Source organism: Lithobates pipiens, unplaced genomic scaffold (assembly GCF_037356315.1).
Source record: "Lithobates pipiens isolate NorthernLeopardFrog02 unplaced genomic scaffold, aLitPip1_a1.2 Scaffold_3, whole genome shotgun sequence".
Taxonomy (NCBI): Eukaryota; Metazoa; Chordata; class Amphibia; order Anura; family Ranidae; genus Lithobates; species Lithobates pipiens.
In genome coordinates, this window is record NW_027507790.1 from 170203419 (window position 1) to 170229166 (window position 25748).

At 42.7% G+C, this 25748-nt stretch overlaps 1 protein-coding gene across 3 annotated transcripts in view; it reads left to right on the top strand.

The window, feature by feature from the left end:
- The window catches only part of BDP1 (BDP1 general transcription factor IIIB subunit), a 180297-nt gene that overhangs the window by 65522 nt on the left and 89027 nt on the right, over positions 1–25748 (top strand). For all 3 annotated transcript variants that reach the window (XM_077462491.1, XM_077462492.1, XM_077462493.1), the window contains exons 14-18: positions 3424–3491; positions 4903–5125; positions 11021–11181; positions 14166–14313; positions 18596–18654. In XM_077462491.1, the coding sequence (XP_077318617.1) occupies positions 3424–3491; positions 4903–5125; positions 11021–11181; positions 14166–14313; positions 18596–18654 (659 nt within the window). The remainder of the gene's footprint in view (positions 1–3423; positions 3492–4902; positions 5126–11020; positions 11182–14165; positions 14314–18595; positions 18655–25748) is intronic.

Genomic DNA, 25748 nt, shown 5'->3' on the forward strand with positions numbered 1-25748 from the left:
AACTGATTCACGTCCTTGTCATCTCTAGCCTTGACTATTGCAACTCCCTCCTCATTGGCCCACCTCTTTGCAGGCTGCCCCCCTCTTCCGGCTATCAAATGTTGCTGCCAGACTCCTCTACCTTACCATCCATTCATTGTCCGCCACCCCTCTCTGCAAATCCCTCCACTGGCTTCCCATTGCCCAACTAGTAGAATTCAAAGCACTAACAATAACATACAAAGCCATTTGCCACTCTGCCCCAAGCTACATCATGACCTTCATCGAGAACTCCTGCTCTCTAGCTCCCTTGGTTCCTCCTCCCATGCTTGTCTCCAGGACTTCCCCAGAGCCTCTCCCATCCTCTGGAACTCCCTACCCTGATCTGTCTGGCTATCTCCTACGCTGTCCACTTTTAGGTGATCCCTGAAAACTCATCTCTTCAGTGAAGCCTATACTGCTTTCAACCAATAACCAAATCTTTACAAAAAGAAGTATGTAAAATTATTGTAAACGTTCACATTCACCTTGCTGTGGTTATATTAAATTGGGCTGAAAGTTAATTTTTTCTGTGCTGTAGAAATCGGAAGATAGCCCGGCTGCCGCGGCCCGAGTGGTTAGCAGGTAAAAGCATCCTCCGTTCCATTCATCCAGGCCACACTCCCAATATGTTTTGCCCTGCTGACTTCCATGATTAAGCCCAGGGGGCGGGGTGAAACATGTTGGGGCTTGGACTTGACTTAAATCGAACCGTGGTTGCTTTTACCTGCTAAACACTAGGTGTGCTGTCGCTTCCCATTTCTACAGCGTGCTTTGGGTCTGGACCAATCTTCCCCAGTCTGCACCCTCACTAGTCAGTGGGATCCAATTCAATGAATAGACTAGTAATACACCACCACAGGATAGAACTGTGGGTATATAGACAGTGGTAAAAAGGGCCACATTGTATTAACTGAGATTGGATACATAAAGAGAAATCATGGATTTTTTAGGCACCAATATAAAAAAAAATATTTTATTATAACACATTTACAAATTATCTTAAAAGCATATAAAAATGGAATACAGACTTTTACAAACAATAATGAACACAACCAACTCTTAACGGCTGGGCCAGGGTCAGTAAATGTTACAACCACTGGGAATATCCCTTAGCAGAGTGGAAGCAGAATAGTGTTTTGCAGATGCGAGCTCTGCATGTTTCGCGAAGCAATGCTTCTTCCAGAGCTTAGCAATATTTTACACATGGGTAAGTATGTATATGTCTAGCAGCCCAAGGATTGGTTCCTCAGTATTAGCAGTCCAGCAGACACACAAGAGGTGGATACTAACAATGGCTTGTAATAAGCTTGCACAATTGTGATGTTTAATCTCAAATAATGAGCATGTATCAGTTATTCATGCCCAATAATGGTAATTATAGAGATACAGTTCTGGATGGTTTAATAGTAGTATTTATAAGCTATAGTGATCAGTGATCTTGAATATGCATAGGTACAAGTGTCTCGGGGCAATCCTTTCTGTGTCACTGGAACAAAGCTGCTGGCTGGATAGTATGAGTCTGATGAAAGAGGTGTCTGTTACATACTTACCCATGTGTAAAATATTGATAAGCTCCTGAAGAAACGTATCGCGAAACATGCAGAGCTTGCATCTCCAAAACGCTGTTCTGCCTCCCCTCTACTAAGGGATATTCCCAGTAGATGTTAGATTTACTGACCCCAATACAGCTGTTAGACTTGGTTGTGTTGATTATTGTTTATAAAAGTCTGTATTCAATTTGTATATGCTTTTAAGATATTTTGTAAATGTGTTTTAATAAAAATTATAGTCTTTCAATATATTGGTGCCTAAGAAAAATCCATGATTTCTCTCTATGTATCCAGTCCAATTCAGCGGACTGTGTCAGCCTAAATGGGGGCCCCTGAGCATTTATTTTTTACTTGTGGTTACTGAATGACAGCTTTTGAAGAAAGGGGTATTCACTGCACCAAGAACATAATATATATCAGTAGCTGTCGGAAAGGTCTTAACTAAATGATGGCACAGGGAAAAAGATTTTACTCCAATGCTTAATCTATGCTGCATTTGGGACTTATTGCTGAAATAGGGGATGGGCATGATTCGGATAAGTATGATGTGTATTAAATTAGTATTGGATCTGGGAGACTTTAATAAATGCACCACCTGCTTTAAATACGACAAAACAATTTATACCCAGAGAGCAAAGGATTGGAGTTTTAACCACTTGCCTATGGATGCATTTACATATACGTCGGCAGAATGGCACGGCTGGGCAAATGGGCGTACAGGTACGTCCCTTTTAAATTTGCCCCCGTGTGGTCATGTGCACGCTGCCGGCAGCTCTGTGAGTAGGATCGCGGGTCCCACGGATGGACTTGATCGCCATGTGGATACCCACGATCGTCTCACGGAGCTGAAGAATGGGGAGATACTAATGTAAACAAGCATCTCCCCGTTCTGCCTTGTGACAGTGTCACTGATCATAGCTCCCTGTGATTGTGAGCAGAGATCAGTGAAGTGTCATTCGTAGCCATGCCCCCTAACATTTAGAATCACTCCCCAGGACACACTTAACCCCTCCCTGGCCCCCTAGTGGTTAAACCCTTCACCGCTAGTGTAATTTTTATAGTAAACAGTGCAATCTTATAGCACTGATCGCTGTAAAAATGACAATGGTCCCAAAAAAGTGTCAAAATTGTCCGATCTGTCCACCATAATGTCAGTCACGATAAAAATCACAGATCGCCGCCATTACTAGTTAAAAAAAATAATTTTTTTTCTAAAAATGCCATAAAACTATCCCCTATTTTGTAGATGCTATAACTTTTACGCAAACCAATAAATGCTTATTGCGATTTTTTTTTTTTTTACCAAAAATATGTAGAATATGTATCTGCCTAAACTGAGGAAAAAAAAAATATATATATAATTTATTTATTATTTTTTTTGGGGGGGGGAATATTTATTATAGCAAAAAGTAAAAAATAATGCTTTTTATTTATTTATTTTTTTGTTTATAGCGTACAAAATAAAAACCACAGAGGTGATAAAATACCACCAAAAGAAATATCTATTTGTGGGGGAAAAAAAGGAAGTCAATTTTGTTTTAGAGCAATGTCGCACGACTGCGCAATTGCCAGTTAAAGCGATGCAGTGCCAAATCGCAAAAAAGTGCTCTGGTCAGGAAGAGGGTAAATCGTTCCGGGGCTGAAGTGGTTAAGGTGCAGAAAAATCAATCAAAATCAAATTTACAAAAAATATATAAAACATTTTTATATATTTTTTGTAAATTTGACTTTGATTTTTCTGCACCTTAAAACTCCAACGCTTTGCTCTCTGGGTATACATTGTTTTATGGTATGTATTAGTTCTATTTATCCTTTCTTTTCTGTTGAATATTTTGTATATTTGATTTTGTAGACTTCTGACAGTCCTAAAGAAGCACCTCTTGACGAAGACATGGATAAGGATAGTCACACAGGAACTGAGTAAGTGTGTACAGTAGTCTAAATACTCAAACTCCATAATAGGTTTAAAAGGGTTTATTTGTAAAGTTTAAAGCAGTATTAAACCCAAAAGCAAACCTATATTATATTGCACTCACCAATTATTGGATGTGATGGCTGCATTAGTTTTCGTTTTTATGATTTTTCACCTGATATAGCCAGTAAGTCTGTTTTTCAACAGAACAAGCTGTCCAGCAGATGCAGTGGTTAGAGGGCTGCGGCAAATTATTTACCCCTGACGGGTGCTTACAATGATCAGGTTTTATTTATTTATGGGAAACCTTTGCAAAAGGAATAAAATTGCTGTAACTGCTTAAAACTGAGCTGGAGTTGGGCTTCAATTTGTTAGTGTATCTCAATTTACTAGTGCATCTAATACTACACTTCCCCCAGACTAACAGTGCTGCTGTCCAGAGGTGTCTCCCTCACTCCTTCATTCAAAATGTCGGCACCCCAATACAGGAGGCGTGTGACTGATCAGATCAGCAAGTGTTTACTACCACTTTAATGTTTTAAAATGAGGAACACTTTTACTGTTCAATTGGACCAGGTTTCTGGAGCAACTAGGCACATGTGGAAGACTTCAAAATGTTCACATCTGTGTATGGCCTCTTTTCGGGTCATAGAAGATGCATGAAATGGGGAAAAAGTTTTCCTTTTAAGGTGGAATTGGGGATTTTTTTTTTCTATTATGCTGTGTAATAGCATTTTTGATAAAAAGCAGTGATAGCAGTGGGCATAGACACAGCTGTTCTGGGTGTTTCTTAGATTTATTGTGTTGAAGGAAAACAGGTATTCACTGCATCTGAGCACCACAAACCGACAACGCTACTTATTTCATTTTTGATATTCATTGCAAACTCCCCCATACATCCATGTCTCCATGCTTTATTTTGTTGAGCGATCACTTTGAAAATAGTATAGAAATAGAAAATAGAAATAGTATAGAAATTGGAATATGTCGTTACACAGGCAGAAGGGTGTGCTTAGCTGAGAAAATCCCTCCTCCAGAAGACTTCTGGGAGGTATGACATAATTTCCTAGGCCTTGGAACCGGAAAGTAACTAGAAAGAAATAATAAATAAAAAGTTTAAAACAAGCAAATAAGAAATAGATTCCTATCTATTTACTAATGCTAGTAACATGAAGATTAAACATAGTTAATGGTGATTGAGAGAGTGAAGTTACACTTTAATTGATTGTATCATCTTCTCATTTTAAAGTATTTTTCTTTTTTATTAGGCCAGAGTTGTTAATTGCATTTTACTTATCATATACCGCATATACTTTACTATACTGCAGATGGACACTGGTGGCAAAAAGCCTGAGGCGATTCGGTTTGCATAGGTAGCACTATACAAGTCATTCATTCATTCAATACCTTTTATCCTAGGGCTGAAGGATCTACTGAGTCACAGAAAGAATTGTCTAGACCTCCAACTCTCGCAAGAAGTAGATTCCAGAGGCCACGACCAAACCTACCAGCGCGGGCATTACCCAGACAGGAGAACGTTTTGATATCGGAGAGAGAGGATATTACAGAGGAAAGAAATGATCTTCCTGCTGATAATTCTTCATCACCAAGCCATCAGAAGGACAAAAGTATAACTCAAAATGTAAGTAAACTCTTTGTCATTGGTTTAAAACTGCCCTAATACCTTGTTCTAGTTTTTAACTCTTTAAACCTAAAAACAAATACTTTTTTTTTTATGAAAAAGGGGCTGATATTTCTCTTAATCATCCATTACAGAACACAGGCAACGTATTCATACACTATGGGTTATAGGCTTGTGCTTTTAGGTATTTGGCACACTGGCAAACTATTGAGGTCACGGCTTCCCTATAATCCTTCCCCACTATGTGAGTTCTCCATTTGTTGCTAAAAAGTGTCTGAAAGCGATGAACCTCATCTCCTCAGAGAAATCAGCTTCACTAGTTTATTTTTCTTTATTATTTTCTTAAGTCTTCAATGAAAACCTCAGTCTTAAAATGTGTATAGTGTATACGGATCAGTGTGACCTCTGTAAAATCTTGGGATCCGTATCGAAACCCCACACTGTGGGTATGGTCTGTAAGGGCTAGTTTACACTTGCTTCAAAACGAGACTTCAGACAGGCTTTGTTAAAACTCTCTGAACGCCAGTCAAAGCTCCTGTCACTAAACCACCAAAGCCTGATCGAAGCACCACTGAAGCATCAAAAACACATCACAAAAGCATGTTGAAGCGTTAGGTACTTAAATTTGTGTTGAGGCCAAAGCAAGTGTAAATGAGCCCTAAAGGGTTTTTTAAAGCTCTCTGAATGCCAGTCAAAGCTCCTGTCACTAAATAAAATGTAGTAAATAAACTCCCCTGTATACTTTGTACCTATAGGTAAGCCTAAAAGTCTTCCCTATAGGTACTGTAAATATCTCCTAAACGTTTGCAGTTTAGGAGATATTTACTGTATACTGCGCAGATGTCATTGGCGCATGAGCTCTGAAGAAACGTCCTCCCGTGCCATTTCTTTAGAAGCATGTGCCGTGTCCGTTGGCTCCCACATGCATTTGCGGGAGTGACGTCATGCAGCTTGGGCCAGTCACAGACCCGGAGTCCGCAGACCTGGAAGGAAGACTGGTGAAGATGGATGCAGCCTCCAGCGGGGATGACACGGGCTTCGTTTGCAGGCAAGTGTCACATAATGTGCTAAAAGAAGATCCATACTAGCACATTATGCCTTTACTTTGCAGGGAACAAAAAAAAAGATCTGAGTTGACCTCCTTTTTAGGGGAATTCCTTGGGGACCCCCTGGTCATCAGAATGTGTGTCCCCATTGGGGGTTTTCCCCTCTATTACTTTTCTGGGGACAACCCAAAATATGTTATTTGCCCAAATTTGGGATTTTCTTTTACAATGATAAACAGTACAAATCAAGAGGGTGACACTCCTATTGATGGGGACACAGACGCCAATAAAAACTGACAATCATTCTAATCCCTCTCCACTCTATCCAAAACTTAAAAAAACCTTTTGTCTTTAGTTATACTTTAATGCATAGAATGCATTAAAGTAAAAAGACTTGTTCCTTTACAACCACCTTACAATTTAAAAAGTTCTTGCAATAAACAGAAGTCTGTCAGACTGGGGAGGGGTATTCCAATCTTTGACAGTTTAGAAAGCATGGTCAGGAGTGGAAACCAAACTCTGTCATTATCTTGGAGTTCTGAGTAGTCAGGTTATCCATCCGACACTGGATCCTCTTCTAAAGAGGCATCCAATTTGTGTGCACACCACAGTGGCATACTGTACATCAATCAACCAGGGCATGCAAGAAGCTTGGCTGCCTTGAATGAAGCAAACCAGATTCTTTCATTGACAGGGATTTCTGTGGTCCACACCCCAGGAGTGGACAATTGGCAGTAAGATTATCGGAGCCGTCACTGCTTGCACCAAAGGGAATGGCCTCTTCTTTCAGATGTGTTCAGTCTGATATGTCAAAAATGGGGGACTCAGGATGTGGACATTATAGCCTCTAGATCAGGGGATCTTCAAACTATGGCCCTCCAGTTGTTCCAGAACTACAATTCCCATCATGCCTAGTCATGTCTGTGAATGTCAGAGTTTTACAATGCCTCATGGCATATGTAGTTCCACAACAGCTGGAGGGCCGTAGTTTGAGGATCCCTGCTCCTAGATACAACAAATTACCTCTGTATCAAGAACCAGGGATCCTCTAGTTCTTGTAACAAAATTTAAGGAAAGGGAAAAGGAATGCAAGGTTACCCACTAGTACTAGGTCACTATATTGGACCAAAAATTGAATCATTCATCCTTATTAAGGTGTTGACGCCGTAACCAATTAGCATATAGGAAAAAGGAAGGGGTTGCAGATCGACAGACCCGGACTGTAAAGAGGATACTATAGGCACCAATAAATAGTTCAATATAAAGTAGATCAATGTAGTTACTATATTTTATTTATTGTTATGGATATTATATTCAATAATTTACCATAAATATTTAATTAATTTAATTAAAAACAAGTGCAATTCATAAAGATAGTTTATACAAATAGACACTGAATTTGCCACAGACAAATATAACTCACAGGACACACATAGATAACATTTACAACAATACACAAAACAACACAGGTCCGGACCAATTTCTATGGACTACTGTAACCATTGATTGAATATCTTAATTATATATAATCTTGGTGAGCATGATTCAAAAATTCCCAATTAGTCACTATACGGTTATCCAGTAGTCTACAGCAAGCTAAGAGGAGGGGATAGGATAAGCAGGCAAAATAATGATCAACTAGCCTGAATGGTAATAAGATACTATTATTTCAGGCTGAAATACCGCTTAGATTGGATAGTTAATACGGAATGTCCACATCAATCTAAATAATTTACCAGGTGGATGTCCAATCTTCTGTGAATGCAGCCTTTAGTCCTACAAACAAGTCTTGACCAGAATCTAGCTCCTATAACCCTAAGGCCCCTTTCACACGGGGCTGTCCCCATTGAGCAAGTAAATAGCTCAGTGGGGATCGCTCAGTTGATCCCCGCTGAGGCAGCGGATGACAAGTCCACCTCTGCACTCTGTGCAGGGACGGACCTGTCCAAGCCCCGCTCTCCCCTATGGGGGATCAGATGATTACAGACTGTCTGTCCGTTTTCATTCAATCCACCAGACGGATGAAAAATAGGGTTTGTATCCGTCTGGTTTTAGCGGAGAGGATCGGATCGGTGCTGATCGGATGTCAGCGGACATGTCTCCGCTGACATCTGACGTTCCATAGAGGTACATGGAGCTCCCGTTCAGATCCGCCTGAAAAACTGACAGACGGATCTGAATGGTCCGCAGGTGTGAAAGGGGCCTAAAAGGACGCGTATTGGCTTTACTGGCCCTTAGATTCGCACTCTCTTGTGCAAATAAAAAACAAACAAAAAATAAATATAAATATATATTGTTCAAGGTTTCTCATGTTAGGCCCACCCTATAGCACCCTGTGTATCTGTGTATCCTTAACACCCCTTAGTTTGGTTCTCTTTGCCCTGCAAAAATGTACATCAGGGGCATTCCCTTGGGGATTCTTGCCAGAAAAATAGCCTTTATGGTAGTCATTGCATCTGTAAGGTGTGTAAGCCATTACAGCAGTAAAGTTGTCTTATACCCAATGCCACCCTTTCTTTTAAAGAAGATTTCAGTGTTCCATCTCAAAGAAGACATTGTTTTACAATCCTTGTGCCCTGCTCCGAAGCATTCAAAGGAATGCTCTCTACAATGACTGGACATAGAACCATTAGAGTGTACCCAAAAGCTACTACTTCCATTAGGTAAACCCTGTGTGTGCTCTTTTCTCAGGACCTCGCAAGGGGCACTTTTCTTCAAAATGCACTATTGCACAGCAGATCAGGAACTTTGTTCACTGCTTTGGGACTTCCCAAGGTGTATGAAAAAGTTGTTGGTGTCTGTACTGTATGATTTAAGATAGTGATTTTCACTATCACTAGCTATGAGTAAGCGCTGTTTGTAGCGTGAAACGCGTTAGCTATTTTATTCAAAAATCCTTTTTTGTTCCCTTTTTGCTGTGACGTTTTGTTCAATGAAGTTTTGCACTTGCATTTTGAAGAAATAAAGGCATCTAATTTTTACACAATCCGGAGTGCGGCTATCCAGAGTTTCGTTCTGTTTCTACACAAGTGATTTTCACTTACCTGTAAATTCTATGTCTTGAAATACAGTACGAGCCACTCTCCCTAACCTTGTTTTTATACAAAACTGAGAACTCATGTAGTGGGGGTAGGGTTATAAGATTGGTGTTCCTGGGGTTTGTGGGGTGCGTGTTCTGAAAAGCTTGCCAGTGTCAAATCACCTGAGGTACGAGCCTATAACCTGTGGTGTATGAATACGTTGCCTGTGTCCTGTACTGTACTTCAAGAGATTGAATTGACCGGTAAGTCAAAATTCCTTTTTTTCATTTGGGCCTGGTGATGCATTTCCTAAATTATATATCCATCTATGTTCCAATTTTAACAGATCCATATTGTAATCTTCTCCTCTGGAGTTTATATGTAAATGAGCCAACACTTGTACAAAGAAGTCCTCCGATGTAACTCTATGCAGTAAAATAAAGTGTCTTTAACAGTGCAAATTACCCAAATTCAACATTTGTATTAACGCTTAAGTCCTTTTCCACAGGGTTCTAAGAGTCTTTCTTATATAATATGCATCACACTGAAGACATCCCAAAATAAATATGATCTGTACAGCACCCTTCTTAATGGTATAGCCAAACTGCTTTTCTACTTGGAAATTCAATTATTTCACTCTCCCCTATGTACACAGTAAAATTTTGGACTGTAATATTATATAATGGTGGCAGAAAGCTTGTTTGTCACAAGGATGTGGTGAACACAAAATAATTTTTCCCATTTAATAGTATTTATTTTATTAGTATTTGATGCACGTAAGGTATATGGTATTTTGAGGGAGCATATAGTGCTGGGTATTTTCATACAGTACATATTTTTATTTATTTTCTGAGGGGGGGGGGGGGGGGGGGTCATTTTACCTAACTGCTTGGATGTATTTAAATTGAAGCAGCAAAATTAGTGCAAGTTTATTCTGTATATTAAAAGGTATTTTGACTTGCCTGTCAATTCCATTCCATATATTGGAGTAGAGTACAGGACACATGCCACCCTCCCCTATCGTCCCGTGTTACTGTGCATTGCTTTTTTAGAAAAAGCAGGTCTCACAGAGAGGGTTAGGGTTCTAGGGATACGTGTCCAAGAGCTTTGCCATTATCCAATCACCTGAAGGTAACAGCCAATAACCCAGGGTCCATGAATATCCAGTCTGTGTCCTATACTGTACTCCAAGATATAGCATAAACAGGTAAATCAAAATGAATCTTTTTAGCTTTAATTGCAGAGAAGAACCAAAGCTTGGGTAAAATGATCTTCCTAATACTTATTTTGGTGTGCCACTCTAAAAATGGCATATATTTGAAACTCCATATAGTAATTTGGATGCATTGCTTATTGAGCTTAGTTTCATTTTCAGAAACTTGCAGTTGCTCGTAACAAGGTGTAGTGTTAATGTTCTAAAAGTTCTAGAAATTCAATGTTATAATAAATGGCTGCTTCAGTTTACATAATGCATTTAGGCACTTAAGTTAAGCTTTTCAGGACATACATTAACAGACTTACCCATTGATCCAGCTGCATGGATTCTAAAACCTTTCTGTCACTGTTTTTTTACATTACATACGAGGGCAGTGACCAATGTCATGGTCAGATTGAAAATACTTGGCTTCTCTTCTGTAACTACCAGCTTACAGTATGTTCCTGAAGCCAAGGCATGCTCATATAATAATGTGGAAATGTGTGTTCACGTTAGGCATATATATTATCTTTTAACAGTCCGCTTGTTTGCTATGAAATTGTGGAAATTCCAGTGACTTAACCAGCTTTAATAACTGTAAAGTTTACACAGAAATTGTATTTTTGTCTTTTAGCTTGAAAGTGAAGAATCTGAGTTCTCAATAACAAGCTCTCCCACAAAAGAAGACATTGCTTGTCCTGTCCAGGCAAATTCTTCCTTGGAGTCACCCCAGCTTCAACCAGGAGACTCTGATATTGTTCCACCAAAATGTGCTGCTGAAAAGGAAGATATAAAGTAAGTTTGTGGAACAGTGGCATTAGTCTGAACTTTAAGTGCATCTTTTCCTCCCCCATTATTTTCTGCTATTATAAGCTTTTTAAAATAATTTTACTCCTTTTTATGTTCTGCGCTCACTGCGCATACACCAACACTCACTTCTGCATCCACTGCCACACACACTTTGGTACCAGCTGCCACTGCACTGACTCACCTTCTGCCAATGTATTATATGCATCTGCCATAACTTCACTGCTGTGAACTTCTGTACCCGATGCGACTGCAGAAATTGGCACTTTGTACCCTTTTCCCTGTTGCAGAATGGTGTTTTACTTTAACTTGTAAATTTTTCCAAAACAAAAGGGGACTCCCACCTCATCTTGGATTTCAAGGCCCTAAATGTTTTCATTCTGGCTCAGAAATTCTGTAATTCACTAGGTCCCTCCTAGCTTCTCTTCATCAAGGGAGACTTTCTGGTCTCTGTTGACACCAAGGACAGGTATCTGCATGCCCCCATTTTTACAGCTCATCATCGAATCATACACTTTGCTGTGGGTCCTCTGTATTTCCAGTTTTGCCATTTGGCCTATCTTCTTCGCCTCTGGCATTCACCAAGGTGCTGTCTCTTTTGCTAGCTTAACTGCGCTGTGAAAATTCCTGCTGTATGATATCTAGACGATTTCCTGCTGAGGGAATAGTCAGCACAGCTTCTAGAAGCTAGTATTGCCATGGCCCTCCTGACCTTGTGGAAGTTTGGCTGGACTCTGAACCATCAGAAATCCCCACTGGATTCGCCTCATCACCTGAGATATCTGGGTCTAGTTCTAAACACCTCCTTTGACAGACCAATGTGTCTAGCTGTCCCTGGCCTGATGGCTCAGGAATACTGCTCTGGAAAGTCCTTTCTTCCAGGCCTATGGAAGATCCTCACCAAGGATGCAAAACTCATGGGCTGAGGAGGAGTCCTGCACACTGACTGTGCAGGGAAATTGTACGTCAAAGGAATCTTGTTTTTTCATTCAACGTTTTTGAACTTTAGGTGTATTGGTTGTCTGCAATGATCGGCCTGGCAGGAGGGTCATCTGATACAGATTTGGTTGGTTGAATTATGCCATTGTGTTTTCCATCAGGGAGGAACCAGAAGACAGAGGCCGGGTTCACATTAGCCTCTGCTCGCAACAGGGGGTCCGATGCGTCCTTGTTCTCCATTTTCAGAGGCCAATCTGGTCCCAATTTTTGCCTAAATTCAGACCTGATTTTGAGCCAAAGATGCACAAGGTCCTTTTCCAGTGCGGACTGCGGCTGTCCCGGAGGTATGTGACCTGGCTCCATTGAGAGATGGTCACGGTCTCCTGTCATGTGAAATGGATGTAGGGAAACCTGCATCCAATTTGCATAAGTGAGAACCCAGCCTCACTGTGGCAATAGAGTTATAGTGGATCCTGTCTTTGACAAAACTTTACTTTTCAAGCCTTGTTCACCTTTTACTTCCCAGGCATGGACAATTTGCTCGCAGACTTCCTTAACTGTGGTTGTGCCTGGGCCCAGGGTATATAGTCCCTCTACCTGGAGGTGTTCTGGGGCCTGTGTTGGTAGGGGATGATGGATGTGGACATCTGTTCTCCAGGTTTTAGAGGGTTATCTCCAGGTATGGGGAACCTTAAGAAGAAACTCTGTGGGATCAATACAATCTGTTCTACACCTTCTCTCCCTGCAGCTCTTACCTTGAATACTTTGTAGAATCATGGAGAGCATTCCAGTAATCCTCATAAATCTGAATTAGCCCAGATTAGCCAAGCTCTTGAATAGGCCAGGTTCTATCATCAGACTTTTGGGAAAAAAGCTAAGTAGTCTACTTGTTGTACGATCTGTCACCGTATGTGGAAGGCATATTTTAGCTTGGAGCAACGTGAGATACCTTAACTCCAAGAAATTCTCAGCATGATGAATCCCTTGCCATCTTGTGGATGGGTTCTGGACCAGCCATTTGCCCTTAGCTCTCTCTGCACTTGCATTCTTGTGCCATGGACTTCTGGCTTCTCATTCTTTGATTAAGACCTTTGTGCAGGGTGTCTCCTATGTGGCTCCCCCATGACTCTGAATTTTCTCTTGGCACCTAAAAAAAAAAAAGCCTCTCTTTGAAACGATAAGTTGTAGTCCCCTTTCCACTCTTATTCACAAGGTTGTGTGTGTTGCCATCACCTTTGCGAGGCGAGTGTCTGAGCTTGATAGCCTTATTTTGTGAAGCACCTAGTCCCTGAAGACCTCTTTGGGGGTATTGCCTTACAACCGGCCATTGTGTCCATTTGTCAGATGTAGCTAACTGGACTGGACAAACAATACAATCTTGCCCTTGAGGACCCTGTTCTTATGAGACAATTGCAGCTCGTGCCTATGGCACTGCTGTTGTGTTGATGTTGTGGAGAATTTTTTTCTCTAGGTCCCTAGGATTACATTGCTTTCTGTGCTCTTGTGCAGAGTATTGTGGTTGAAGCCTTTGTCTTCTAAACCTGCTTGTAAAAAGCATCTTTTACACATGTCTTTCCATGGTGAAAACCTGTTTGGTTAATCATTTGATAAATGATTTCATTACCCTGCTTCTGCACCTTGTCCAATCAGGGAAAACGTTGAGCTCATTTAAAAAAGGCAAAGCATTTGCTGAACGGCGCCCCTGTCAATCTTACAGCAGGGCAGCTGCTTAGCATGGGGCTGGGAAGCATGTGGAGATCATTGGAGTAGTGGTGTCTGCGTCATATGGTTTCAAGCTTCTGGGGATATCAGCCAGGTATGGTATATGCATAGTTACATCAGTCCAAGCTGGACCAATATAATTATGTATAAAAAATTCATACCTGGAATTCCTATTTAAGATGGTGATGCAGGCTGCAAAGTTCTAGGAAGAGACCGTGCATGTGTTTTATGTTAAGTGATCATAGAGCTGGATAATATACTGCTTATTGAATTGAGTTTCACCATATATTTGATGTATATTTTTTCTACAGGAAAGAGAAACCTCTGCCAATTAGAGGACGTCTGGTAAGGCCAAAACCTAACCTTAAAAAAGCTCCAGTGAAGGATAAGCCACATTCTCCTGACCTCCTGAGATCTCCTCCTAAATCTGATTCCCAGGACTCTGAAGAAATTGCAATGGTTTGTTTACTATATCAAATTTACAAATATGTTCAACATCAATACGACTCTCCAGCAAACTGACTTTAAGTAGTAAAGCCCCAGAAAGTGATAACTGTAAATAGATGTAACCTCTTCCCGACCACGCTATATCTAAAACAGCTACAACGCTTTCGTCCAGTTCTGGGAGGGCGTCCGTTGACGTCAACCCAAAGCCACGCCCCCCAGCACACATCCGGCACACTCAGTGTTTGCTGTGATCATCAGTGCCTCATTGTCAGCGCCACCTATCAATTCCCATCAGTGCAGCCTCACCAGCGCACGTCGGTGAATGAGAAAATATAAAGAATTCCATACAAGGGAAATTGATTTGGCCAGTAAGATATATAAAACTCCATTTGGGAAAATTATCCCTTATGGTATGCATAAAAACATGATGTGTAGAGAATGTATGGTTGCATCTTAAAATGCTCTGTGTGTTTCATGGTAGAAACCACTTCTTCAGGAGATGATGCATCCACGTATCTGAGTTTTTTTTAAAAAAAATGTAATATATAAACACCAATAGGCTCTGATTTTGGCAAAAAAAAAAAAAAAAAAAGAAAAAAAGAAATTGGACCAAAAAGAAAATATGTTGGGTACTGATTACATGGAGTTACAGTTAACAAGTATGCAATACTTCAGCCCAAGGGCCACTGGGATTGTTGTTTGTTCCAGGAACTGAGGTAACAAAACTGCATGTGGGACGGACACCCACAGAACATCCCCCAAAAAAAGAGAAATCTCCATGATGTAAAAAAACACAGAGAGATGTGTTGGATCCAAAGGGGTCTGTGAAAAAAATATTAATAAATGATGATTGACTCTCATATAGAGTAGTACTAAAAGTAATTATAGACCCATATTCTATGAATGCTTTTTTATGAATTTTAAATTTGCAGGTATTTAACCACTTTCAGACCGGACCATTTTGCTGGTAAATGACCAGAGGTCTTTTTACACTTTGGCACTGCGCTGCTTTAACTGGTAATTGCGCGGTCATGCAATGTTGTACCCAAACAAAATTTGCGTCCTTTTCTTCCCACAAATAGAGCTTTCTTTTGATGGTATTTGATTGCCTCTGCGATTTTTATTTTTTGCGATATAAACGTAAAAAGACCGCAAATTTTGAAAAAAAATGATATTTTCTACTTTTTGTTATTAGAAAAATCCAATAAACTCAATTTTAGTCATACATTTAGGCCAAAATGTATTCAGCCACATGTCTTTGGTAAAAAAAAAGTCAATAATTGTATATTTATTGGTTTGCGCAAAAGTTGTCACATCTACAAACTAAGGTACGTTTTCTGGAATTTACGCAGCTTTTAGTTTACGACTGCCTATCTCATTTCTTGAGGTGCTAAAATGGCAGGGCAGTACAAAACCCCCCCAAATGACCCCATTTTGGAAAGTAGACCCCCTAAGGAAATTGATAAGAGGCATGTTGAGCCCATTGAATATTTTATTTTTTTGCCTCAAGCGATTGAATAATGACAAAAAAAAAAATTTTTTTTTTTTTTTTACACAAAGTTGTCACTAAATGATATATTGCTCACACATGCTATGGGCGTATGTGAAATGACACCCCAAAATAAATTCTGCTGCTTCTCCTGAGTATGGGGATACCACATATGTGGGACTTTTTGGGAGCCTAGCCGCGTACGGGGCCCCGAAAACCAAGCACCGCCTTCAGGCTTTCTAAGGGCGTAAATTTTTGAGTTCACTTCTCACTACCTATTACAGTTTTGAAGGCCATAAAATGCCAAGATGGCACAAAACCCCCACAAATGACCCCATTTTAGAAAGTAGACACCCCAAGCTATTTGCTGAGAGGCATGTTGAGTTCATGGAATATTTTATATTTTGCCACAAGTTGCGGGAAAATTACAAACTTTTTTTTTTTTTTTTTTTTTTTCACAAAGTTGTCACTAAATGATATATTGCTCACGCATGCCATGGGCATATGTGAAATGACACCCCAAAATAAATTCTGCTGCTTCTCCTGAGTATGGGGATACCACATATGTGGGACTTTTTGGGAGCCTAGCCGCGTACGGGGCCCCGAAAACCAAGCACCGCCTTCAGGCTTTCTAAGGGCGTTACAGTTTTGAAGGCCATAAAATGCCAAGATGGCACAAACCCCCCCCAAATGACCCCATTTTGGAAAGTAGACACCCCTAAATTTAGGGGTACACTAGTGAGACTAGGTAATAAATGGCGGGTGCCCTGAAACTATAAAAAAATAACTAACCAACCAGCGTCACCTGTAACAGTTATATGGTGATCACTGGTGAAAGGGTTAACTAGGGGGCAATTAGGGGGCTTTATGCGGTAGTATATGGGGGTCCCTGGCGCTATAAAAAGCTGCAGCGAACCTAAATACCTACCTGCCTAACTAGCGTCACCTGTGACACTAATACAGCGATCAGAAAAACGATCGCTTATTAGGCTGGGTTCACACTGGAGCGATGCGGGAACGCCACGAATGCGCGGCGGGTTCCCGCATCGCATGCCTCCCGGCGGCAGTTCACACTGCCCTATGCGAACTGCTGGGAGTGTCAGTGAAATGTTACTGACACCCCCAGATCAGTTCGCATATCGCAGTGCGATCTGCAAACTCGGATCGCATGGTGTGAACACCCATGCGATCCGATTCTGCTGCGGGCCAAAAAAAGGGTCCCGTGCGAATTTGCGGCGGGTGCGGCGAATGGCTGAACTCGAATCGCACAGAGATCGGATGTGATTTGCACTGCAGTGCGGTGCGAATCACATCCGTTCTCATAAACCGCTGCAATGTGAACCCAGCCTTAGTGACACTGGCGACGGGGGGTGATCACGGGGTTAAACCTTTATTGGGGGGGTTAGGGGGGTACCTTAGAACTAAAGGGGGCTAACCCTAACTGCCCTAACAGTTATTAGTCACAAATGACACCCGCCGGGTGATCAGGGGGTTAAACCTTTATTAGGTAATAAATGGCGGGTGCCCTGAAACTATAAAAAAATAACTAACCAACCAGCGTCACCTGTAACAGTTATATGGTGATCACTGGTGAAAGGGTTAACTAGGGGGCAATCAGGGGGCTTTATGCGGTAGTATATGGGGGTCCCTGGCGCTATAAAAAGCTGCGGCGAACCTAAATACCTACCTGCCTAACTAGCGTCACCTGTGACACTAATACGGCGATCAGAAAAATGATCGCTTATTAGGCTGGGTTCACACTGGAGCGATGCGGAAACGCCGCGAATCCGCGGCGGGTTCCCGCATCGCATGCCTCCCGGCGGCAGTTCACACTGCCCTATGCGAACTGCTGGGAGTGTCACTGAAATGTTACTGACACCCCCAGATCAGTTCGCATATCGCAGTGCGATCTGCAAACTCGGATCGCATGGTGTGAACACCCATGCGATCCGATTCTGCTGCGGGCCAAAAAAAGGGTCCCGTGCGAATTTGCGGCGGGTGCGGCGGGTGCGGCGGGTGCGGCGAATGGCTGAACTCGAATCGCACAGAGATCGGATGTGATTTGCACTGCAGTGCGGTGCGAATCACATTCGTTCTCATAAACCGCTGCAATGTGAACCCAGCCTTAGTGACACTGGCGACGGGGGGTGATCACGGGGTTAAACCTTTATTGGGGGGGTTAGGGGGGTACATTAGAACTAAAGGGGGCTAACTCTAACTGCCCTAACAGTTATTACAGTCACAAATGACACCAATGCAAAAAAAAAAAAAAAAAAAAAAAAAAAATGACATTGGTGTCACTGTGACTGGGGGGCAGGGGTAATTGGGGGGGTGATCGGGGGGTAAAGGGGGGGTGTGAGTGTGCCTGGCATGTTCTACTGTGTGTGTAGAGTGTTGGTGCAACTTACTGATCCGCTCTCCTCCGTGTCGGAACGAAAAATATCGACACGGAGGAGAGAATACATCACTTCCTCTCCTGTGTTTACATTACAGGAGAGGAAGTGATGTCACCGGGGATTTCTATTCGTCGGGAGCGATCGCGAGGGGGTGGCCATGAATGAATGCCCGTCCCCTCGTCCGGGATCGCTCCCGTACGAATACCGACCGCCGCAGGCACCGGGCGGGGGCCCGATCGGGCCCCCGACCCGCGGGAGGCAAGGGACGTACATGTATGTCCTTATGCCTGCCCGTGCCATTGTACCGACGTACATCGGCGTGCGGCGGTCGGCAACTGGTTAATTCTTACTGAGGAGCATGATGTGTCTTCCTGTCTAATTTCAGTTTTCATTTGTGTGCTTTTTAAAGGTACCCTGCACCGTTGTCCTGACACCTTTATCCAATAATGAGATGGACACTCTAACCAAGTAAGCTATTTTTGGAATTGTTTACTTCATCTTTAAAGTGTTTCTAAACCCAGGACCCGGCATTCACTATATCTGGTCTCCTACAGTGCACAGAACATGGAAATGCAATAGTTTTAGTAAATATAAACTGCTAAGTATCTTCATCAGCAGTATATAGCAGTCTTGTGACTTCTATCAGTGTTTTGATAAAACTTGTAGGAGTTTTCATTCTGCACTTACTGTCATATAAGGCTGCAGGACCTTTGACCTTCTGTCTGGACAGTACTGATTGGCTCTGTGCTGATCACATGCATTCTCCCAAGAACAAAAAAATAATCTCTAGCAATACACACCAAACTGAGCATGTGCAGTTGGTCCCCTAGCCTCTGTCTTATCAGGGGATAGGGGACTGTGGAAGAAGGGGTGAAACAGGATCAAACAGCCTTTTTACACAATGCAGAGGATTAACCCCTTAAGTTCCACAGTGAGCATAACAAGCATGCTTTACTACATATACAGACTGATTTTACTGTTGGGGGTTTAGTAACACTTTACCACAAGCAGTTTTCATAGAGAAGTCTGTTCAGAGTGGTGCTGTGTTTGCTTAAGTTTTAATTGAAGCACAAAATGATATGATTAAAGAAGAAGTAAACTACCTCTGCTGACATTGACCTATAGGTAAAGCCTGTAATAAGGCTTACCTATAGGTAGTGTAAATGTCTCCTAAACGTGTACTGTGTAGGAGACATTTACATTGCATGCAGCCAGTGACGTCACTGGCGCATGCGATCTGAAGGAACGGCCATGGGTGCCTTTCCTTCCATGCCCTGTCCTGTGAACGGCAGCTCCCACACGCATGCATGGGAGTGACGTCATCACGGCTCCGGCGAACCCAGAAGCAAGATGGGTAAAAATGGAAGCGACTGCAGCGCTGACATTGCGGCGCTGGAACAGCTTCGTTTTAAGGTAAGTTTCACATAATGTGCTAGTATGCGATGTATACGAACACATTATGCCTTTGCCGTGCAGGAAGAAAAAAAAATTACTTCCAGCGGTATACAACCACTTTAAAGTGATACTAAAGTCTTGTTCTTTTTTTATTTTTTATTTTTTTATTAAAAATAACAAACATGTCTATACTTGCAGTTGATTTGCACAGAGCAGCCGAGATCCTCCTCTTCTCGGCTCCCTCTTCTGTGCTCCTGGCCCCTCTCTCCTGTTGAGTGCCATCACAGTAAACGGCTTGCTATAGGGGCACCCAAGCCGAGCTGCAGCTCCCTGTGTTCATTTAGACACAGAGCCACAGTCCAACCCTGCTCCCTTTCTCTTCTCATTGGCACACAGTCTCAGCCAATGAGAAAGGGAGTCCTGGACAGCAGAGTCCCTGGTGCAACATCCCTTTATCTAGATGGACCTCAGGTAAGTATTGGGGGGGGGGGTGCTGCACACAGAAGGCTTTTTATATATATATATATATATATGTATAGAATGCATTAGGATAAAAAAACACCTGCTTTTACAATCACTTTAAAGCCTCATACACACTTTCTGTACAAAGGGTGTTGCCCCTTGAACTTGTTAAGCATACACACTATTGGACTTTTTCAGCCAACTTTCACCAAATCATGTGGTTTTCTGCTCTTTACTGCCATTTTTGGTCAACGTCTGTATTGTTTGATCTTGTGCATTGGTTCTGAGCATGCATGTTTGTAAAGGCCAATGGTTTTCTGTACACACGATCAGACTTTGCTCCATCGGACTTATGTTGTCGAAAAGTTTGTCCGTTCGCACAGCCAACAAAAGTCTGATGAAAACCAAAAAAGTTTGTCCAATGGAACGTACACACGGTCAGATGTTGCCTTAAAACAGCTAATTTGCATGTTTGTTGTGAAAAAGTCAGATCATGTGTACAGGCCTTTAGAGTGTTTCTCAGGGTTACTAATTTACTTTTGCAGAGAGCTCCGTTCATATCGGAAAACAAAATAGAGTTTACTTAGGGCTTGATCTTAGCAAAAAACAGCCACCACTAACAGTTGACACCACTGATAGGATTTAGTCCGATTTAAGATTATGGGAGTAATGACTCTGACACTTTTACACAAAAGAAAAGTTGACTGCCAATGTTGATTTCTTTATCGTACATCACGGTACATTGATGACTTGATATTTACGACTACTTGGATTATGCTGCCAAACTTCAGGTGAATAGACACTGACCAATAGGGAACAAAATCCCTGCCTAGGTATAACCCATCCCAGTTTTTAGATAGTGTCCCTAGGTGATAGAAGTACCTAAAGATTTTCTATATAAATGCTTTGGCAGAAGCCAGGAAATTGTGACTAACGCCACGCTTGCAGGGTGCTATACTGGTCCAGGATAATTCTCTAGGAGGGGATTCATGACTACGAAGGCCTTAATTGACATGCCCGCCAAGATTGGCGAAGATTGGGCCTAAGGAATTCACTGGAATTCTTTTTGATTTGTCCCCATTCTTCAGCCCTGCACAACTGTTGTTGCAGCTACTTCAACACCAGGATCAGCAAGTATTGAAAGGCTTGTCTGTTGGGGGTGACTTACCACATAGGTGTTCTGGAAATGCCAGTACTCCTTTTTTTTTTTTTTTTTTTTTCACTTGATACTACTTTATTAAAGATTTTTCAAATACAAAGTAACGTTGTAACAATATTATATACAATACAAAAAGATCTTTGTTTCATACAAGGTAATTCAGTGGCGAAGCTGCGTCCAACACACCCGTTACCATAAGCGCGCCATGCTCCTTTTCAACCCCCCCCCCCCCCATCCCAACCACCCTCCCCCCCCACCTCTCTTCGAGCACACACTGCTGGCACCTATCATGCCGGTCTCAACTGGATAGTGATGGGCACCAAACAACATGGAGGGGAAAAAAAAGTAAAGAGAAGAAACAGGCAAAGAGGCCCCCCACCCCTCCCAAGGGCTCCCCCCAAGAGAGCCCATTCGGAGGGAGGGGGAAGGGGGCCCCCCACCTCCTGCCCACCAAGCAGGTGCTAGTCCGCCTTCTCAGTAGACCTATACAGGGGGTAGCCCATGCTGGTCAGCCAGGGGTTCCATAATATCCCACATTTTTTATGTTGTTTTGTTTTATAAACATTGCTCTTTCACACCATACTGTAGAATTGATTGCGTTGACCCATTGTCTAAATACCGGGGGATTTTTGGCTTGCCAATTTATTGCTATCAGCCGTCTGGCCTGGTACAAACACCTCAGAACGGACTGTTTAGTTAGAGGGGAAATTCTATCCTCCTCAAATATCCCCAATAGACAAATCCTGGCCTCAGGTTTTAGGGTGGTCTTAAAAACCCTGTTTATTTTGAGAACTATTTCTAACCAGTAGCTATACAATTTTGGACATTTCCATACCATATGGAAGAGATCTCCCGATGCCCCACATCTGGGGCATTCGTCTCTAGGTTTCCTACCCATTTTCCACAGCTTATAGGGGGTATAATATACCCTATATATAAGGAACAAATGGGACACTCGCTGGGATGGAGATATAGAGACCAAGTTCCCCTGCTCCAGCGTCTCATCCCATTGTTCTTGGGTTATCGGGCCTACATTCCCTATCCAGCCCTGTCTGCTCTTAGCTGGGCCCTCACCTTTCAAGATCCTTCCTCTGATCTTCGTATATAACCGCGAGATCTGGCCTTTTGCTTGCCTTCGGGCCATAAGTCCCTGAAGCAAGGGGATTTCAGTCCGCTCAATAGCGAATGACCCATATTGGGCTTGAATTCCATGTCTCAACTGTAGATATTTATAAAACGTCCTATTTGAAATATTAAATTCCTGTCTAATATCTTCAAAAGATTTCATTACATTCCCTTCATATAAGTGCACCAGTCTGTTAATCCCCTGTCTATCCCATTCTAGAGATCTATCTATCTTGTTTACTTCACTCAGATGGCGGTTATGCCATAAGGGAGTGTAATCGGTTACTCCCACATAACCCAACTTTTGCTTTGCTTTCTGCCATACCTTCCTCATTAAAACGTTGGTGGGGCATCTATGGGCGAATGAATTAGCCTCCAAGACTTCAGGTAATAACTTATGGGGTACCCCCACCATCATCAGTTTATGGTTTGGGGACCCTCCCTCTTGGAGCCCCGCCCCTGCTAAATGCTGGAGTTGGGAAGCCAAGAAATATGCACCCAGATGAGGTATGGCCAATCCTCCCTCCGTGACGGGGAGCTGCAACGTATGTAATCCTATCCGAGCATGTCCCTTTTTCCAAATTAAATCACGGATAAGTGAATCCATTCTTTGGAACCATTTCTGGTTAATCCAAATTGGGGAATTATGTAGAATATATAATATTTGTGGCTGCCAAATCATTTTTATTAGGTTGCAGCGGCCCGCCACAGAGAGAGGGAGGCCACACCATCTGTTTAGTTTCAGCTTCATTTTCGCCAATAATGGTGCTAGATTCTCGTTGACATATTGGTCTACTTCCCCAGAGATCCAAATACCCAAGTACTTCAGCCTAGCCACCGTCTCCAGGCCCGCTATCGTTGGCAACACCATTTGATCACCGGGTCTGGGCAGTGGTAGGAGGGCTGATTTACTCCAGTTAATTTCTAAACCGGATTGTTGACCAAACTCCCCCATCAACTGCACAACTCTATTCAGGGTAGAGTCTGTATCTCCAATAAAAAACAGGACATCGTCCGCGAATAGGGCAATTTTATCTTCTACTGTTCCGCGTCGGAATCCCTGGATGTCCGGGCGGGACCTTGCCAGGACCGCCAGGGGCTCCATAGCTAATACAAATAAAAGGGGGGACAACGGGCACCCCTGTCTTGTTCCCCTCTCCAACTGAAATGCTTCGGAAAATTCAGATGCCATCTTGATTTTGGCCCTAGGTTTATTGTACAGCAGTTTTATCCATTGGATAAATGAGGGGCCAAAACCAAACCTCTCCAACACTCTCCACAGGTAGCCCCATTCCAGGCTGTCAAAGGCCTTAGTAGCATCCAGAGCTAGAATTGCTCCCAGCCCAGCGTTATCCCTGGGTATTTGAACATTGAGGAAAACTCTTCTGATGTTAGTACTGGTTGCCCTACCCGGGATAAAGCCCGACTGGTCTGGATGTACTAGTTTATGGATATATTTGTTTAGGCGGATTGCTAGGGCCTTGGCTAGTATTTTAACATCCGAGCACAGCAGGGATATTGGCCGATATGATGAGACTTCCTGTTGATCCTTCCCCTCCTTAAGTGTTAAGATAATATTAGCCTCTTGCATCGAGGCGGGAAGTTCACCCACCTCTAATGCCTGGTTCAATGTCTCCAGGAGTTCCGGCAATAGCACTTCCCCATAACGCTTGTAAATTTCTGATGGTAACCCGTCTGGGCCTGGGGATTTGCAGTTGGGCATTTCAGCTACTGCTTTTTTTAACTCCTCCAATGTAAGTGGTAATTCAAGGGACAATTTGTCCTGTTCTGGTAATGTTGGAATTGCTGGTTGAAGTAAGAAGTCAGGGACAAGGCTGCCTTGACCCTGCGTAACTGATTTGTATAAGTTTTTATAATAATCATGAAGTACCCTCATGATCGCAGGGGGGCTAGAAACAAGATCGCCATTTGGTGACTTAATCACCTGAACTACTGTTGGGGAGCTGTTAGTTTGGACCAAAAGGGAGAGGGCTCTACCCACCCTCTCCCCTTCGCCAAAATAATGCTGGCGTTGAAATATACGCCTGTTCTCTGCCTTTTTTAAAAGAGCCATTTTGTACACTTGTTGGCTATCAAGCCATACTTTCTGGCTTACGGGCTATGGGGCTTCTATGTATGATTTCTCCGCCAAAATGACTTCATTTCTTATAGCTAGCTCCTGTTCACGGTCTTTTCTCTTAATTATTGCTATTTGCTGTATTAATGTGCCTCTGATGTAGGCTTTTAGGGAATCCCAGACTATACCAGGTGGGGCTGTGCCCTTATTTATTTGGAGAAATTCCCTTATCTTATCCTGGAGGGGACTTGTGCTGCCCATTAATTCCAACCAGCCAGGGTTTATCCTCCATTCCCCTAAGCCTGGTCTAGCTCCCAAAGACACTATCATGGACAGGGGGGAATGATCTGAGATCCCCCTTGCCCCATATTCTATATCCTGGACCACCTCCGTCGCCTCTTTATTCCCGAAAACCATATCGATTCTTGATAATGTGTGGTAGGTCCTAGAAAAACAAGAATACTGCCTTTCCTGAGGATGTCGTATTCGCCACAGATCATTTAATCCTATTTCGGATAAGAAACCCTGTAGACGCCCTATTCTGACCCCATCTGGTTTAGGAAACCTATCCAAGCGCCCGTCCAACGTTTCGTTAAAGTCACCTAATATTATCCACGGAACGCCTGGTTTGTCTAAGCAAAACCCCAGTAATTTATACATCACCTCCAACTTGAAGGGAGGAGGTATATAAATATTGGCTAAGATATATTGCTGCCCACCCAACAGTCCATATAAAAAAAAAAAATCTCCCCTCCTCGTCAATAGAGGACTCCTTACACAGGAAATGTGTGCCCCTTCTGACCAAGACGCTCACACCCCTAGAATATGATGTATGAAAGGAATGGTAGTATGTCAGAAATTTCCGGTTATTTAACAGTGGGGCTGTACTAGGGGTTAAATGCGTCTCTTGGAGAAAAAGGAAACCAGGAACTCCCCTCTCTGTTTCCAACATAACCGCTGCTCTCTTTTTTGGATCCCCCAGCCCCCTCACATTCCATGAAATAATATGTACATTACCCATGAGCGTCGATAGTTGCTAAATCGGCCGGGGGAGGGGGGAGGGGGGGAAGGGGACCCGTCCCCACCCACCCACCCCCACCCGAACCTCCCATACCCACAGTGCGTGCTCGAAGTACCCCTCCGTCCCCTCTTCCCTCCCACTCACCCCCCGCCCTCCCACCCTCCCTCCCTTCCCTTCCCCCCACCCCCCCATGCCCATCAGGGCATCCCCTGGGGGTCACTATTGTAGCCCGACTTTCCATACACTCAGAACCCAAAGCGCCCAGCCCCGCCCCCCCTACTCCCCCGATTTACCTAGAAACTCAAAAATAGTGCTTTGCCATT